General features: G+C 34.7%; 1 protein-coding gene across 1 annotated transcript in view; it reads left to right on the forward strand.

Moving 5' to 3' along the window:
- MALRD1 (MAM and LDL receptor class A domain containing 1) overlaps nt 1-17,083 on the forward strand; it is a 649,080-nt gene that overhangs the window by 278,411 nt on the left and 353,586 nt on the right. The window contains exons 26-27 of the mRNA XM_006759937.1: nt 10,926-11,173; nt 14,761-15,052. Of these exons, the coding sequence (XP_006760000.1) occupies nt 10,926-11,173; nt 14,761-15,052 (540 nt within the window). The remainder of the gene's footprint in view (nt 1-10,925; nt 11,174-14,760; nt 15,053-17,083) is intronic.

A 17,083-nucleotide genomic window follows, 5' to 3' on the forward strand; every position in this document is an offset into this window, starting at 1 on the left:
TCGCATAACAGCCGAGCATACACCCAGCAGCGCTGCTGATGCCTGAACGGTATGTGGAATGAAGTGGGCGGGCATCGGGAGGCCACTATGGCACGGGGCAAGCACTATGGGCAGTCTATCTGAAGTGTACTTGGCGTATAAGATGACCCCCCCACTTGGAGGCATATTTTTCAGGGCCAAAAAATCGTCTTATATACCGGCAAATACGGTATTTTATTTTTATTTGTTGTTCTTATACGGGTGGAGTAGCCTCATCATGGTCTTAATTTGCATTTCCCTAATACCTAGTGAAGACGAACATCTCGTGTGTTTCTTTGCCATCTGTATCCTCTATGATGAAATGTTTCTTTATGTCTTTTGCCTGTTTTCTAATCAGATTTTTTTAACTGTTGAGTTTGGAGTTCTTTATATATTATAGATATAAATTATTTTACAGCTACATGAGTAGCAAATATTTACTCCCAGCCTTCAGAGTGTGTTTTCATTCTCCTAACAGGGAAAGAACAAACATTTTTAAAAATATTTTGATAAGGGCTAATGTAATCATCTTTCCTTTTGAAATTATGGTTTTGTTTACATGCCTAAAAACATTTCACCAAGGATTTTCTTCTAATTTTTCTTCTAAAAGTTGTATAGTATATTTTACATTTAAGTCTATGATCTATTTTGTTAATTTTTGTATAAGGTGTAAGGTTAGGGTCAAGATTTTGTTTTGTTTTGTTTTTTTGCCTAGCCAGTTGCAGCAGCACCATTAACAAGATTCTCCTCCTGCATTTAACTGTTTTTGCAGCATTGTCATAAATTAGTGTGTTGTACTTGTGTGAAGCAATTTCTGAGTTCTATTTTCCATTCTATTGATCCAAGTGTCCATTTTCCCACCAATACCACACAATCTTGATAACTAAAGGTACACAATATAATAAATTTTGAAATTGGGTAGAGTGATTTCTTCTAATTTATTTTTTTCAAAACTGTTCAGTTCTTTGGCTTTCTATGTAAATTTTAGAAAAAATCATGCCAATATCTACAAAAAAATGATGCAATTTTTATAATTTAATTAAATATGTATATCAATTTGAGAGATAGATGTTGAGTTTTTAATATGTTGACTCTTCTAATCCATGAGTACAATATGTCTCTCCAGTATTTAGATTTTTAGAACTTATTTCATTAGTGTTTTATAATTTTCAGCATACAAGTCCTGCACATATAGCATAAGATTTACAGCTATATATTTTATTGTTTGAGGGATTTTAAATAGTATCTCTTGAAATTTGGTTTCTATATGTTCATTGCTAGTTTATATAAATACAATTAATTTTGCATGTCAATTTTGTGTCCTTTAATTTTGCTGACTCATTTTTTAGTTGTACATTCCTTAGATTTTTTTCTATGTAGACATCAAATCATCTGGAAATTGGGAGTTTTCCTCTTTGATTTATGTGCCTTAAAAATTTGGTAGAATTCTCCAGTTTGACTATTTGAACCTGGAATTTTTTCAGGAATTTTAAAACTTTGAGTTCAGTTTCCTTAATAAGGAAAACTAGTAATTTGAGTAGTTATAAAGCTACTCATGTTATTTTTTCATTATGTAAGCTTTTGCTTTGCAAGAATTAGGTTCATTTCACCTAAGTGGTTGAACTTATGCATGTGGAGTTGTGCATATTATCCTACTATGACCCCTTTGTTATCTACAGGATCTATGATATTCACTGTTTCCTTTTGCTTAGATAATTTTTCTCCATTCAACATTTTATTTGATATTCATATTTATTGAAAATGCCAATTAATTATATAAAAAGAAACAATATAGCACTAGCCCTTTTATAAATATGATATAAACAGTTTGTTAAACTATGCTGTGGAGTTCAAGTAATTGAATCATGAAATCAAAGAATTACAGAGTTGCCAAGATTATTAGAAGTTAGTCCAAGCTTTTTGAAACAGGGATTTAACATTAAGACTTCTGTGAAGGATTCACTTTTAGTCAATTATAATGAATCATACATTTTTATCTTCATTCTAGCACTTATCACATTCTATTAAAATGTGAGAGAAATCCATTAGGACATGTTTATTGTTGAATCAGCCCCAACAGCTACTAATTGCCATTGAATGAATTGAGAAATGAATGACCAACCTATAAAGGGATTATTTCTATAACTTCCCTGACTGAGCAGGCAATGGAGGTGGCAATGGAGATTCACCTAATTCCTGCTTGAAAACTTTCACACAAGATAATACGCTGTCGCACATATAAAACCTTTTCAACTGTCAGTCATTTCTGGGCATAATAATGTTTTATTCTAATATAGAATTAATGTTTCTGTATTTTCCCAGTATGGTTTTTTATTATAATATTTCTTACAACTTGTACTCTTTATGATAATAAAAATTTAAGTATTGGAAACAGGTACCATCAATTCTGCACATCTTTTCACATTCCCCGTTCTCATGTTTGTAATTGTGATATCAGAATTAATATTCTTGAATCCTTTAATAGCATCTAATATGAATGGTTTTATGTCTCCATTATCTAATCTCTCTCTCATTGAATAGTTTCAGTTATCAAAATTTCCTTAAACATGGGAATTAAATGTTGAAAAAATGCTACAATCCTCTAAGTATGATTAGACCATCACAATATTCAGTGTCATTTTCTCTTTTCTGCCTACCATATCACAGTCATATATCCTACAAATTTTAGTAGTTTAGTTTTTATTCTTTTAGTTAATTAAGTATTTTGTTGATCATGACTGAAAAAATGAATAGGGAGTTCGTTAAATAAATAATAGGTAAAGAAGGTTCCAGATGGTAGAAGACTCTTAACAACTAGTTCTGCTACTTACTATGTAATACTGAACAAAGTACTTAACTCTGAACTTCAGCTTTCTCATCAACCAAAAATAAGAATAATAACTATTAAGTAGAAGAGTGAGACTTATATAAAATAACATATAAAGTGAAAGCTTGGGATCTGACACACATTTGTTTAGTACACAGTACCCTTCTTTCCAGTCTATTTTCCATGTTCCTAAATGTGCTGTCATTTATAGCATATGCCCAATATATTTATATGGAATGAATAAATGAATAGAGTGGTGAGGTCTTAAATTTAAGAATTTGATGGTAGGATTTTAAAAGGACTTAGATTATGTTCTTTGATCTCATTCATATGTGGAATCTAAAGAACAAAATAAACCAATGAACAAAATAGATCAGAGATATAGAAATATGGAACAGGCTGTTGAATCTAAGAGGGAAGGTTGGGGGTGGGTGGGTAGGAAGAGATTAACCAAAGAATTTATGTGCATATATGCATAACCATGGACACAGACAATAGTGTGGTGAAGGCCTGGGTGAGAAGTGAGTGCGGGCTAGAAGGGGCCAATGGGAGGAAAAGAGGGCATCTGTAATATTTTCAATAATAAAGATAAATTTAAAATGACCTATCTTTTAAAATGGAATAGTCATTTCATGCTCATAAAGATAATGATCAATGGGAAAAATTATGGCATTTAGAAAGGTAGAAACAGGTTTGATTGATGATACAGCTGTTGACAAAGGTGATCATTTTCTTACCGATGATACAACTGTCTGGCACTGGCATTAATTACTCCATGAAATGCCAGGAATTGGCATCTGCACAGAAGACGGCTGTTTTCTCACCTGACACCTGTGGGAAATAATTAAATACTAAATTATAAGTTGTTCTCTCTCACCACAGTGATGTGAAATAAAAAGAACTTATTCTTGCTTATATTTTCCCAGTGATGTTAGAGTTAAACTTTCAGAGGAAACATATATTCCAAACTTTAGTAGGTACGGAAGTAGAAAAATATGATTTACATCATAGAGATTTACGTAGCAGCATATGTATGATTTTTGAAGCCAAATGAAATCTGTTTTTTAGCAGCACACACATCATTCTTCATACAAATGTACTTTCTAGATGCTGGTCTGAATGTTAATCTAGCCCTGGTGGGCTGCTGAATTTTCCAGCATAAGGGCAACTGAATTAGTTACTTCATTATAATTCTTAACCAAGTCAACAGTTCAGATTCTAAGCAAGACGCTGAGTTGAAATTTACCTCCCAGTCCTCTGAAATACTACATAGGAGAATTTTAGTATTCTGAACTAAAAGAAGCTCTACAACTTACAGTCTATCCTAGGAAATACTAGATTACCAAAATAAGTTTCAAGTGTAATTTTAAAATGTAATTAGCAATTGGGTTGAAAACTCCAGCCTGTTCATTTGGTGACAGAAATTATGACAGAAAGATTTTCTTTATCTTTGAAAATACATCAGTATTAAGCTAACTGTTAAATTGAACAATTTTAAAAAGCATATTAGTCTTGATGCTTTCTTACATTTATCAACATTTACTTCTTTCAAAGGCTAAAACTGATAATTTTATAGCATATTTTATTGTTGGACAAGTTCCTTGGTGGGGGATGTGATTAAGTTAATCTTCATTTTAGTAGTCTTACACACTTTAAAATGGTATAGAAACAATGGTAAAACCCACATGTTCTCATTCTCCACATTATCAACTACAAAGAGAATAGAGATTATTTTGTGTGTTTAAACATGTTTATCTGATCTGTGCTCACTGAAAGCATGTATCCATAAAAAGACAAACACATGGTTTTGATGCCTAGCACAATTTGGAAATTCTTTTTAAGAACTTATGTAATTCTATGTAATAGAATAGAGTTGATTCTTCATCCAGGAATCACCATGACTTCAGCTAGGATGTATTTCTGACTTCCTTTGGCCTTAGCATTGGAGGGCAGGTCCCTGAGAATTTTGGTGGCAAAATCATTTCTACTCTCATTTAGATAAAATTGCCTATAAACATTTTTGCAGTTGTTCATTAACAGAGAAACCTTTATCTAAATATAGATTGACATGTTGCAACTTGAGTTCTTCTCAAATATTTTTAATTTTTGGACACCATCTTGTGGGGAAGCACGGGACTTGGTTGGAAAGTCTGTAAGGAGGATTCTCTGAAAGGTCAGGACCTCTGGGGAACCTTGCCGAAGGTGGCAGCCCCTACCTTGATTTTTCCAAACAAGCCTGACCCCTGGTGTGTTTTACTAGAATCTTTATGTTTAGACTTCAAAATGTCCTTGTTTGAAAGACACTACAGATGCAAGTGCTTTCTCGAGGATAATTACCCTGCTGACTGTATCTAGAGGTCAATTTTAGTTCAGGCTATTATTACAGTAAAAAGCTAATGAGACAGGCAATCAGGGCCTTTTTGGCTCCTTATGCCAACGAGCCCCTTAGCTTCTCTTTCACAGAAACATGTGTCAGTAATCATTCATCCCTCATTCAGGGTCTGCTGGTCCGCCCTGGCACCATCTCACATATAATTATGATTTTACAGATTTCCATTTTCAGTTATAATTTTCAAACAAAACTTAATACAGAATTACTGTTATCAAATAACTCTAAATAGTATATTTTATAACTTATGGTCAAATCAATCACACATTGGTTTTTATGCTGTATTATGCATATTTACTTAAAAATAAAGACTATAAAAAGTAGCTTTAACATAAAATTTTATGTTTTCTCAATTACACAATGCTTGGTTTTATAATACCTTAGCTTATATTGCTAGCTTTATAATTTACTGAGCAGAATTATGAAAAGACTAGAGGCCTGGTGCATGAATTTGTGCATGGGTGGGATCCCTTGCCTGGCCAGTGATCAAGGCCTATTGGGGGGCCAGCCAGCCAGGGAGAGGGACACCAGGAAGTTGGCCGGTCAGGGGGAGGGGCTGCAGGAAGTTGGCTGTGGGAGCGCACTGACCACTAGGGGGCTGTTCCTATGTTGATTGTCTGCCCCTGGTGGTCAGTGTGTGTCCTAGTGACTGGTCTACTGGTCATTTCAGTCATTCCGGTCATTTGGTCGTAATGGTCACTTAGGCATATATATATATATGCAGATTATATATATATATATAGATATAGATAGATAGATAGATAGATAGATATAGATATATAGATATATAGATATATAAATATATAGGTATTTGTATAATCCCAACTATCCAGTTGTATATATGAGGAGCTTGGAAGTTGCAACTCTGTCCTATCAAGTAAAAAGCTGGACAGATTGAAAAATCAATAATTCTCCTGAGATCCACAAGAGAGGTATGAACATAGGGTGTACAGGGCACACCGTTTCCCTCAGGACTGGAGAGACCTACAGGTGAACACAGGGAGTAACACTTTATCAGAACAGAGACTCAAGAGCAGAAACCACTATGGGAACCAGCGCCAGAGGAAGAAAACCTGACCTGTCACTGATGATGAGACTCAGTGTGGGCAAGTTTGAGAGTTAAAATTTGAGAGGACCTACTTAGAGGGACATCCCCACGGTATTGTAAAATGTATCTCCACACATTCAACCAGGTTCCATAGTAAATATTGGAAAACATTTCCACATGCTTCTGACAGAGCATTCTGTTTTCCCTCACAAGGCATGCCCTCAAGAGAAGCTGGTAACAAAACTGACTGGGAATTATCAGAGCTTAACTGACCTGGTGGGAGAGAAATACCCAAAGCTATCCCCCTCTAGCCATCTTGTCCCTCCTAACGGGTAGAAAAAATCTCAGAAACACTTATGCTGTTTACAGTTCAGAGGCACAGGCCCATTAAAGACTGGGACTTAATCATGAAACTGTGGAATATTTTCCATCTCTCCATATTATAAGGGCCTATTTACAGTGGTTCCTTATACTCAGAATGTCATGTGTGGCTATCCAGAAAAAAGTTACAAGGCATACTGAAAGGAAAAATAAATTTTGAAGAGACAGAGCAAACATCAGAATCAGACATGGAAGGGATGAGGAATTTAAAACAACTCTGATCAATCTTCTAAGGCCTCTAGTGGATAAAATAGACAGCATGCTGGAATAGATGGGCAACATAAGTAATGAGATGACGATCCTAAGGAAGAATCAAATAGAAATGCTGTGATCAAAAGCACTGGAACGAAAATGAAGAATGCCCTTGATGGGCTTATTCGTAACCTGAACACAAGTAGGAAATATATCTGAGTTAGAGGATATAAAGATAGAAATCTCCCAAACTGAAACACAAAAACACAGAAAAACAACAGAACACAACACCATATCCAAGTACTATAGGACAAACAAATGAATAATGAGAATATCAAGAAGAAAGAGAAAAGGAATAGAAGAATTTGAAACGGTAACAACTGAGCATTTCCCCCAAATCAATGTCTGGCAAAAAACCACAGATTCAGGAAGCTCAAAGAACATGAAGCAGGAAAATGCTTCCCCCAACCGCTAAAAAAAACAAAAAGCCAACACACACAACACATACGCACCACGTTTAGGTACATCATTTTTAAACTAAAGGAAAGTCAAAGATAAAGTAAAATCCAGAAAATAGTCATTGAAAAAAAGCGCCTTACCTATAGAGGAAAAAAAGTAAGAATTACAGTGAAACCTCGCTTCTAAAACTTAGTTTTTCCAGAAGGCTGTTCGAGAAGCAATTGGTTCGAAAACTGAATACATTTTTCCCATTGGAAATCATGTAAATTGAATGATTCAATTTTAATCTTTTTATATACAATACAGTCTAAAGTACTATAAATAAACACATTAAAAACAAAAGGACATGAAATGTAAATGAAAATGTAACAAAAAGAAATGAAATGTACATAAAAAAATGAAAATTTTTATACACATTTACTTGAATGAATTAAGTTTAAAAGCCGAGGTTCCACCGTATTTCTTTTTTTAAACTCTATCCTTCTCACAGCTTTCATCTTCACTTTGCTGCTATCGATAACCTTTTTAGGGCCTATGGTGACTTACTGTACATATTTAATAATTATAAGAAGCAAAAAAAAATACCAACACAAAAATATTCCTAGCACAAGGTCTAGTGGTAAACTTATTTATACTCACACATTCTCTCCTTTGTCTCCTGAGACACATGACTGTTCAGGCAAGTACCAGCGTGAAAGGATTGTCTGGTCTAGAACTGAAGTTTTGTTTGACAACTGAGTTATTTTCCATGAACAACTTGTCAATAACCAAATTGCACGAGATCAAAGACATTGAGAACTTAAGTTTGACTGTGTATCTGTTTTTTTTTTTAAATATATTTTATTGATTTTTTACAGAGAGGAAGGGAGAGAGACAGAGAGCTAGAAACATCGATGAGACAGAAACATCAATCAGCCGCCTCCTGCACACCCCTCACTGGGGATGTGCCCGCAACCCAGGTACATGCCCTTGACCGGAATTGAACCTGGGACCCTTCAGTCCGCAGGCCGACGCTCTATCCACTGAGCCAAACCGGTCTCGGCTGACTGTGTATCTGACTTCTCAGACACCATGGAAGCAAGAAAAGAGTAGAATGAAGTATTTAAAGGGCTGAAGGGACAACAAATCCAAAAACCCTACCAACACAGAATTCATATCCTGATAAATCATCCTTCAAAAGTGAGGAGAAATGAAGACCTTTTTTAAATTTTCTTGTTGAGAGTGTTACAGTTGTCCCCCATTTTAGCCTTTGCCCCCCTTCACCTGTCTCCTCTTTCATCCTAGGCCTTCACCACATTACTGTCTGTGTCTATGGGCTGTGCATACATGCCTATAAATTATTTGGTTAATCTCTCCCCACTCCCTCTTCCTTTCCCTCTGAAATCTGTATCCATGCCTCTGGACCTGTTTTATTCATCAGTTTATTTTGTTCATTAGATTCCACATAGAAGTGAGACCATGTGATATTTGTCTTTCTTTAACTGGCTTATTTTGCTTAGCATAGCAATCTCCAGGTCCATCCTCGCTGTCTCAAAGTGGTAAGAGACCCACCTTTTTTGTAGCTGCATAGTATTCCTTTGTGTAAATGTTCCACTCATCTACTGATGGACACTTGGGCTGTTTCAAATTTCTTATCTACTTTAAATAATGCTGCAATGAATATAGGGGTGCACATATACTTTCTGACTGGTGTTTCAAGAAGTGAGGGAATATTTTGCCACTAGACCTACTTTGCAAGAAATGTTAAAAGATTTTTTTTAGAGAGAAGCAAAATGATATAGATCAGAAAATGATACATATCAGACCTACATAAAGGATGGTGAGGAATGAAGACTAAATGAAGATGAAATAAAAACTTCAATTTTTTTCTTTTTAAAAATTTTACATTTATTATTGAAAGTATTGTAGATGTCCTCCTTTTTCCCATTGATTCCCTCCCAATTAATCTACCAGTCAACACTGTTTAAAATGAAATAACAACAATGCATTCAATTGTGCATTCTTATATATAACATATTTGTATACATTACTATATATATATATATATATAATCAGGTATGCTTATATACAAGTGAAATGAATGATGACAATGGTATAAGAGATAGAAGGGAGGAATTAAGATTATATTGTTATTATAAGGTACTCACACTATCCATGAAGGAATATCATATTCTTTTAAAGTGGGTTTGGATTATTTGTAAAGGTAATGTAATAGTCTAGGGAAATCAGTAAAATAATTTTTAAAAAAGTATAACCAACATGTCAAGAGAGGAGACAAAATGCAATTATATAAAATATTAAAACTGAAAAAGGCAGAAAAACTATAGAAGACAAAAATAGGAATAAATAATGTGGGCAACAAGTAGGAAATAGTAACAGATATGGTAGATATTAATCCAGTTCTCTCAATGATCATTTTGAATATCAGTGGTCTAAATGCAACAATTAAAAAAAAAGAATTTTTTAGAGTAGATCAAAAAACAAGACCCCACTATATGTTGTCTACAAGAAATCTATTTTAAATATAAAAACAGGTATAGATTAAAAGTAACTATATAGAAGAATATAGGCTGTCCCGAGAAAATGTATGTACAGACTTTGAATAATATAATAGCAGTGTTTATTAATATACATTTCATCTTCAAAATCAAGCTACCACTTGTTAAAGTGTATGTACATTTTGGGGGGAACACCTGTGTGTACCATGCTTACACTAAACAAAGAAAGCAGGAGTAGTCATATTAATTTTAGACAGAGCTGGCATCAAAGAAGGTTACCAAAGGTAAATAAGGGAATTACATAACAATAGAGGGTCAACTCTCCAAGAAAACTTGACAGTCTTTAATGTGCAAATGCCTAACAACAGAATGTCAAGCCATGTGTGACAGAAACTAATAGACTTGCAAAGCGGATTCATGAACACACTATCAGAGTTGGGGATTTCCATACCACTCTATCAGAAGTACATAGATCCCTCAGGCAGAAATTCAATAAGGATTGAACTATATCCTGGAAATGGAAGAAAAAACTTAAGCAATGTTAGTAACAAAATATTTTAAAATACTAGATAGATAGTTGGTATTCAATACAGCTTAACATTTAATTTCTGCAACTTCCTATAATAAATTAATTCAAATTATTTCACTTTTTACCTTACTTTTCTGCTTTACAATTTTCTCATCTCTAAAATGAGGCTGTATTTACAAACTAATTGCAATGATTAATAACTTTTGCTTTAGACAGCATTTTCCAAGCCAAACTGTATTGCAGAATAATAAACTTCCTAAATTCTCTACCAAGCCCTGAGAAGCAAAGATGAAGGACAGAGGAAATAAATTACATTGACCAAATAGGTACTTGGAGGAGAAACTGTGTATAATGCTAAAATATTTTCTCATCGATTTTGAGACTGCGGACCAGATTTGTGGAGAAATAAACTTATGCAAACCATAGGAATAGCTGTGGATAGCAAACTAAAATATTCTGTTTGAACGTTGCTAAGTTTTGGATATTATAGTGACATGGCAAGATCACTGTGATTTGGGATTGCATGTCTCGAAGTCAGCTAATTTCCTGTTTCTTTCTACCATACTTTGGGAAATGTTTTCCAGGTCCCTCCCGTGGGCGCTGTGATTTTGAATTTGATCTCTGTTCCTGGGAGCAGAAACAGGATGACGACTCTGACTGGAATCTGAAAGCTAGCAGCATCCCTGCGGCAGGCACAGAGCCAGCTGCGGACCACACCTTGCGAAATTCGTCTGGTCATTACATCTTCATAAAGAGCTTGTTCCCTCAGCAGCCCATGAGAGCAGCCAGAATTTCAAGCCCGGTCATAAGTCGAAGAAGCAAAGACTGCAAGGTATGGTAAAGACGGAAATCTCACTGTCAACTTCTGATAGATTCAGCAAGGAAAATGAAATGGTTAGGACAAGACCAAAAACGTGCTTCAATTTATTCCACTTGGATATGTGAGGAAGAAAGATGGTGAAGTAAGGATGAGATGGAAGGATACTTGGAACTGTAGGAAGAATTTATTCTGTGGGTATAATCCATAAGTACTGGAATTTTGGAAACCATTGGGAAATTTCATGATTATTATCCATGGATAATTCAAAAGGAGTAAAATGCCAGTTGTTTTCACTTAGGAAGTTTAGTACATATTGGTGTTATGTACTAAATACATAAATAAATAAAATCTAAATAAAATCTTTTTCCATCAGAAAAAAATTAAACATTATATATATATATATATATAATCTCTCCAAGGATTAATATTAGAGATAGCTGGAGGTGCAATAAAATGTTTGAAGATGTCTTCATGAAAAAAGAGAGACTGAACTTGACCCCCCCAAACAGAAAAGAAAAGTAGAATACTTATATATGTAGGAAGAAAAAAATGGTTTTGCCATGATCCTGTGGAAATTTGAAGAAAACATTTATAGAGTATTAAAATTATAAATAAGGTTGTGTAGCTCTTAGGGCCAAACAGCCTCATATAATGACTATGTATTTTTAGGATCTTTCACTTTCCTTTATTTATTTTTTGCTTGATGGTTTCTATTCCACAAAAACATCGAGTCAGCTGCAGTAGGAACTGAACTTGGCTTTATATATAATACAAATTAAGCCCTCAGGGATGACTTCACAGGAATCTTGCTTTTGAGAGATTGTTACATAAATCATTGTGTCTTTATTTATATTTACAATGAAAAGTTCAGTCTTCATAAGATCTGAACACATGGTTCTGACTGGTGTTTCCCCAAAGTTTGAGCACTAAAAGAAAAGCCGATCACATCCACCAAGTCACTAATCGATCAGAGAACCAGGCTGGGAAACAGGGCATGATTTAATTCTTTATTGTCTTCCAATTCTACTATTCTCATGTACCTTCCTCCACATTAGTGAGAGCCCTAACCCTGGGAAAGAGACACATTAAATCATTGCTGACAGGCTCCCAATTGTACCTGCTCCTGTCACAGATGCGTGTTCTTCTGCTTCATACTGACTAACCTTCACATCCCACCACTGTCACTGTCTTAAAGCATGTTAAACCTTTAGTTTGTCTTAGGAGCCTTTCTGTCGGAGCTTAAGGTGATTCATACGTAAACTCTCAGAGAGTGATCTCATCTCTTTTATGTCTTCAGGCACATCGGATAGGAGTTGTGCCACTCTGGTTTCAGAGATTTTTCTGCAAGAAAGTGAAATGTTCAGATCAGAGTTTTAGAAAAATAACTCAGATGTCCAGAATGAATGTAACATATCATTCAGAATTATATTAAACTTTAATTAGCCTAGCAGTAAAACCTGACTTTTAATCAATTCTATGTTGTTTCTTTTTGTTATCTTCCAAATTACTTGAAACTTTCTCAAAAATAAAGCCCAAACACACCGGTCTTTATATAGTTGAGTATCTCTAAATCTGTGTGTATATATACATATGAAAATTATAAATAAGTTCTAGTCTTAGAAAGCCAATTAAAAATTAAACATGAGATACATATAAAATTCCAGTTGACTTCTAAGCTTTTATACATAGACACTTTCTCTAAAAATGTTCAAAAGATTTTTTTTTCTTTTCACACTGTAATAGCCAAGGATTTCATCCATCTCTGCTTTCCCTGGTCCCCAAACTGTAGTCCCTACTGTTTTAAACATCCGTGTGAGAATAATGAAGTATGCCTAGAAGAAATGTCAAAAATTAATGATGAATGGCTTACTTTATGAATATTTATAATATAGATTGAATACAGAGAAGTAAGGAAAGGTCAAGCTGGAAGTGATTGGGTCTCTCATGTAAAAAATATATATGTATTAGATAAGCAGAATGACCTCCCAAATTTTCACAGAAATCCTGTCTATCGCTTGACCTTGTGGAATACCTTCAAGCAGACAAACTCAAATTGGAGGTTTTTCTTCCTCTTGAGAAATGGGTGGTGGTGATGGAGATTGATGAGGAAAGAGATCAAACCTCTGAGTGACTACAATTTTCAGTGAAAATGCCTCTTTAGAATTCAGTACTTAGCAGGCTTCTATTCACTCAGGTTGGTGATAAGGTTCTGTTGTCATCAGGTGTTCTCTGTAGGAACGGAGGTGTTTCGGTGTTTTTTTGCCTCATGATAACCTACTGGCCTCAATCAGAAAGTGGTCTCAAGAAGACAGAGAAGCATTTACGTGCGGTAACACAAACACTTCATGCTTCTTGTACAAATGAGAAAACAGACCGCGTCTGTGACCGGAAAGGATCCAGAGACACATGTGCTGTGCCCATCAGATTGTTTCCCTCATGCCTGTTGGTGCTGCCCAAGAGTCCGCCCGGGGCCCCTTTGGATTCTCACTCTAAGGAGTTATGTCACCGTGGTTTCACCAGTCCTCCGTGGACAAGGCGCAGGGGTCATAGGTCTCACATTTTCCAACATTAATTGCTTAACAATGAGAAGAAATGTGTTTGGATTGGAGCATAATATCTGAAAGTTTCATCAGCTGGGCAATTTGAGCAGAGTCATTTACGTGGTTTATGTATTCTTCATGCTCTTTGAAGTATGCATTGCATATATTGTTTGAGCACATTCTTTACCCTTTAAACATGTCCATTTTTCTCTCTCTAGAGTATGCTATTGTTTCAATAATGTCTTTTTGTGTGTGAAGATCAAGCCCCATTACAGTTTTCCCTCATTCGTACAAATGACAAGGAAAAAAGCTTAAAAACCCTCTGAATTATTATTGTTCCTAACCTGTACTATTCTTTCAGATTTTTTTTTTGACTCTCCCTTTCTATGTTAACAATCACTAAAAAACTAGTCAAATTTATCTTTGAAATGTTAAAGTGTTTATTAATTTTTACTCAGGGAAAAACTCCCAAACTGCTCTTCTAAGCGTGTTTCTAGCATTTTGAGTAAAATGTAGATAATTGCTGTCGTGGTGGTTTTGCTATATATAGTGGAGCCTCAAGGATCCTGTAGAACTGAAAATGTGTTTCAAGTGCAAGAATGTGGTAGAATAAGCAATAGAGGATTCTGCTTTTTGGGGAAAATGATTTAAGTTTCATGAGACTGAAAATGATTGTGTTTTGTCCCTTCTATTTCTTAATCGTGAAAAGTCCTTTTGTATAACACACCACTTTTTAATCATATTTTATTCCTTTGATGGTGATGTTAAGAGTTTACCAATGAATCCTGCATTTAGAAATCACAGAAAGAAAGTAAACTCTGCTCATTTTTTTAAAACTAAATTTCTATTTGATCCTATTGTACTGTCTTCCATATATGGCAACATATGATTTTAGGCTGGCCTCACTTTACTCAGTGTTAGAGTATTCACAGAACAACAGGACGTGTAGATTTAGTTTTCTTTCTGGAATTAATGACAAAGAGGGCAATATGATATCATTGAAAATAAAATGGAATTAACTGTACTAATTACATACAACTTTCTTACTCTTGGTTACAGATAATTTTTCATTATCACATGTATGGAAATGGCATTGGGTCACTCACCTTGATCCAGGTGTCAGTCTCCAACAAAACAAAGCTCCTGCTTAATCTCACTGTAGAACAAGGCAACTTCTGGCAGCGGAAGGAACTCACACTGTCTGGCGAGGAGGACTTCCAACTCCAATTTGAAGGCAGAGTGGGGAAAGGTCACCGCGGTGACATTGCACTGGATGACATCGTGCTTACGAAGAGTTGTCTGCTCTCCCATCAGCCCATGAAAGAACAACTAGCGGCTCCTCTTCCAACAGGTACACTTCAACTTGTGTTTGTTTGGTGGTTTTACAGGGTAGAAACTGGGAAGGAAAAAAGGGGAAAAAATCAATGACATACACAAGTAGTGATCTACTGCTTCCATAATGAAAACAATGCTTTGTATTCTAAAAATACAGGTACCTTTCAAGCCTCCTCTTATAAAATTATCTTCCTATTTTTCTCTAAGCTTCAGTATCTTTATCAGTTCCTGAGTTCTCTATTTAGTCAGCATCTTCTTAGACCAATAAAATAAGACTTCTCTGCTTGCAGTCTGATACAGAATTTAAGATTTAAAAAATATCAGTTCACTCAATAAAATATATGAACATCGAGGGCAGAGCTATTTAATTTTAGTTAGACATTTTTGTGGTTATGCTGTTTACTTTATTCTTTTTAGACCAACAGCTCTAATTTGAGTGTCTGAGTTTACATACTTAAATGGTTTAGATAATGAATATGCCCATATACTCTTTTAACCTAAAATATATTTTGGTAATTTGTCCAAGGAATTATATTAAAATTTTGAGTTGGTAGATATTTAATATAAAACATAGAGTGACAGTGTTGTAAGAAGTGGAAATAGCAAGAATGTATATAATATACTAGAGGTATGAGATGAAAATAAATGCAATAGTATTGTTAAAATGACAAACGAGCAAAGTTTGTCAGTTGATAAATATCACATATTAATATTTAAAGCATGGGTTTAGCATCAAAAAAAAGTGCTCTTTCTTTGGTAGCTAAATTATTTCTCTTATAACTAATGAAAACAAAAGTGCTTTAAAAAGAATAAATGTGTTTGCTTTTGCTTTTAAGATGTGGATGGAATAAGAAATATTGCTATTTCTACCTTTACTTACCCATTCATTTCAAAGGGAGTATTTTAAATTGGTTGAGAAAGTTCCTAGGTAAATGTTCTGCAGTTGCTAACTAGTCCAACAGGCTTTTTGCCTACCATGTTTTTAGCATTATATGGAGTCACATAGAGGAGATCAGACAAACATTTCAAGATTATGTTGAAAATAAAGTATAAGAACGCAATGCAAAAGCATTTCAGAAACCTCAGACTAATCTACTTCCTTGAGGAAACTTTGCTTTTTATTCCAATCTGTGTGGTTGTTTGGATGATAGGTAGTATACTACCTTTTGTACAGGTCTGGTCTTCTTAATAGTAATTTTTAACATAATAAAAATACTCTCATAGCATCTAAGTAGTGAGAAAGTCAGGTTTTATGTTAAATCACCTAAAACTTTAATGAGCAAATACTAAGTGGGGTGCAAGAGGAACAACTCAATCTTGTTGGAAATATTAAATTCTTAAACCTGTGAAATCTTAAATAAAGTTATTTTTTAAAAATTTCCAAAAGGAAAATTAAAAAGTATTTACAAAGTAGTGCAAACTATATATTAATTAACAAATTAAGGGCACATATTAATAATACTAGGGTTATTTGTATATTCTTATGATATTTGAGGTATTATTTTAAAATTTTTGATGAATGGGAAATAAAAGCATCTCTGTTCATAACTAAATGCCTGGCCGGCATGGCTCAGTGATTGAGTGTTGATCTATGAACCAGGAGGTCACAGTTTAATTCCCAGTCAGGGCACATGCCTAGGTTACTGGCTTGATCCCCTGTAGGGTACATGCAGAAGGCAGCCTCTCAATGATTCTCTCTCATCATTGATGTTTCTATGTCTCTCTTCCTCTCCCTTCCTCTCTGAAATCAATAAAATAATGAACAAAAAAGGATTCAGAGACATAGAAGCATGGAGCATACTGTCAAACCTTAGAGGGAAGGCAGGGGAAGGTGGGTGGGGGTAAGAGGTCAACCAAAGGACTTGTATTCATGCATATAAGCATAACCAGTGGACACAGACAGTAGGAGGGGTGAGGGAATGTGCTGGGGAGCAGGAGTGGGTGGAGAGAGGTCAATGGAGGGAAAAGAAGACATATATAATACTTTCAACAATAAATAATTTATATATATGTATATATATTATCTATATCTATATCTATATCTATA

This window comes from Myotis davidii, unplaced genomic scaffold (genome assembly GCF_000327345.1).
Source record: "Myotis davidii unplaced genomic scaffold, ASM32734v1 scaffold376, whole genome shotgun sequence".
Classification (NCBI taxonomy): domain Eukaryota; kingdom Metazoa; phylum Chordata; class Mammalia; order Chiroptera; family Vespertilionidae; genus Myotis; species Myotis davidii.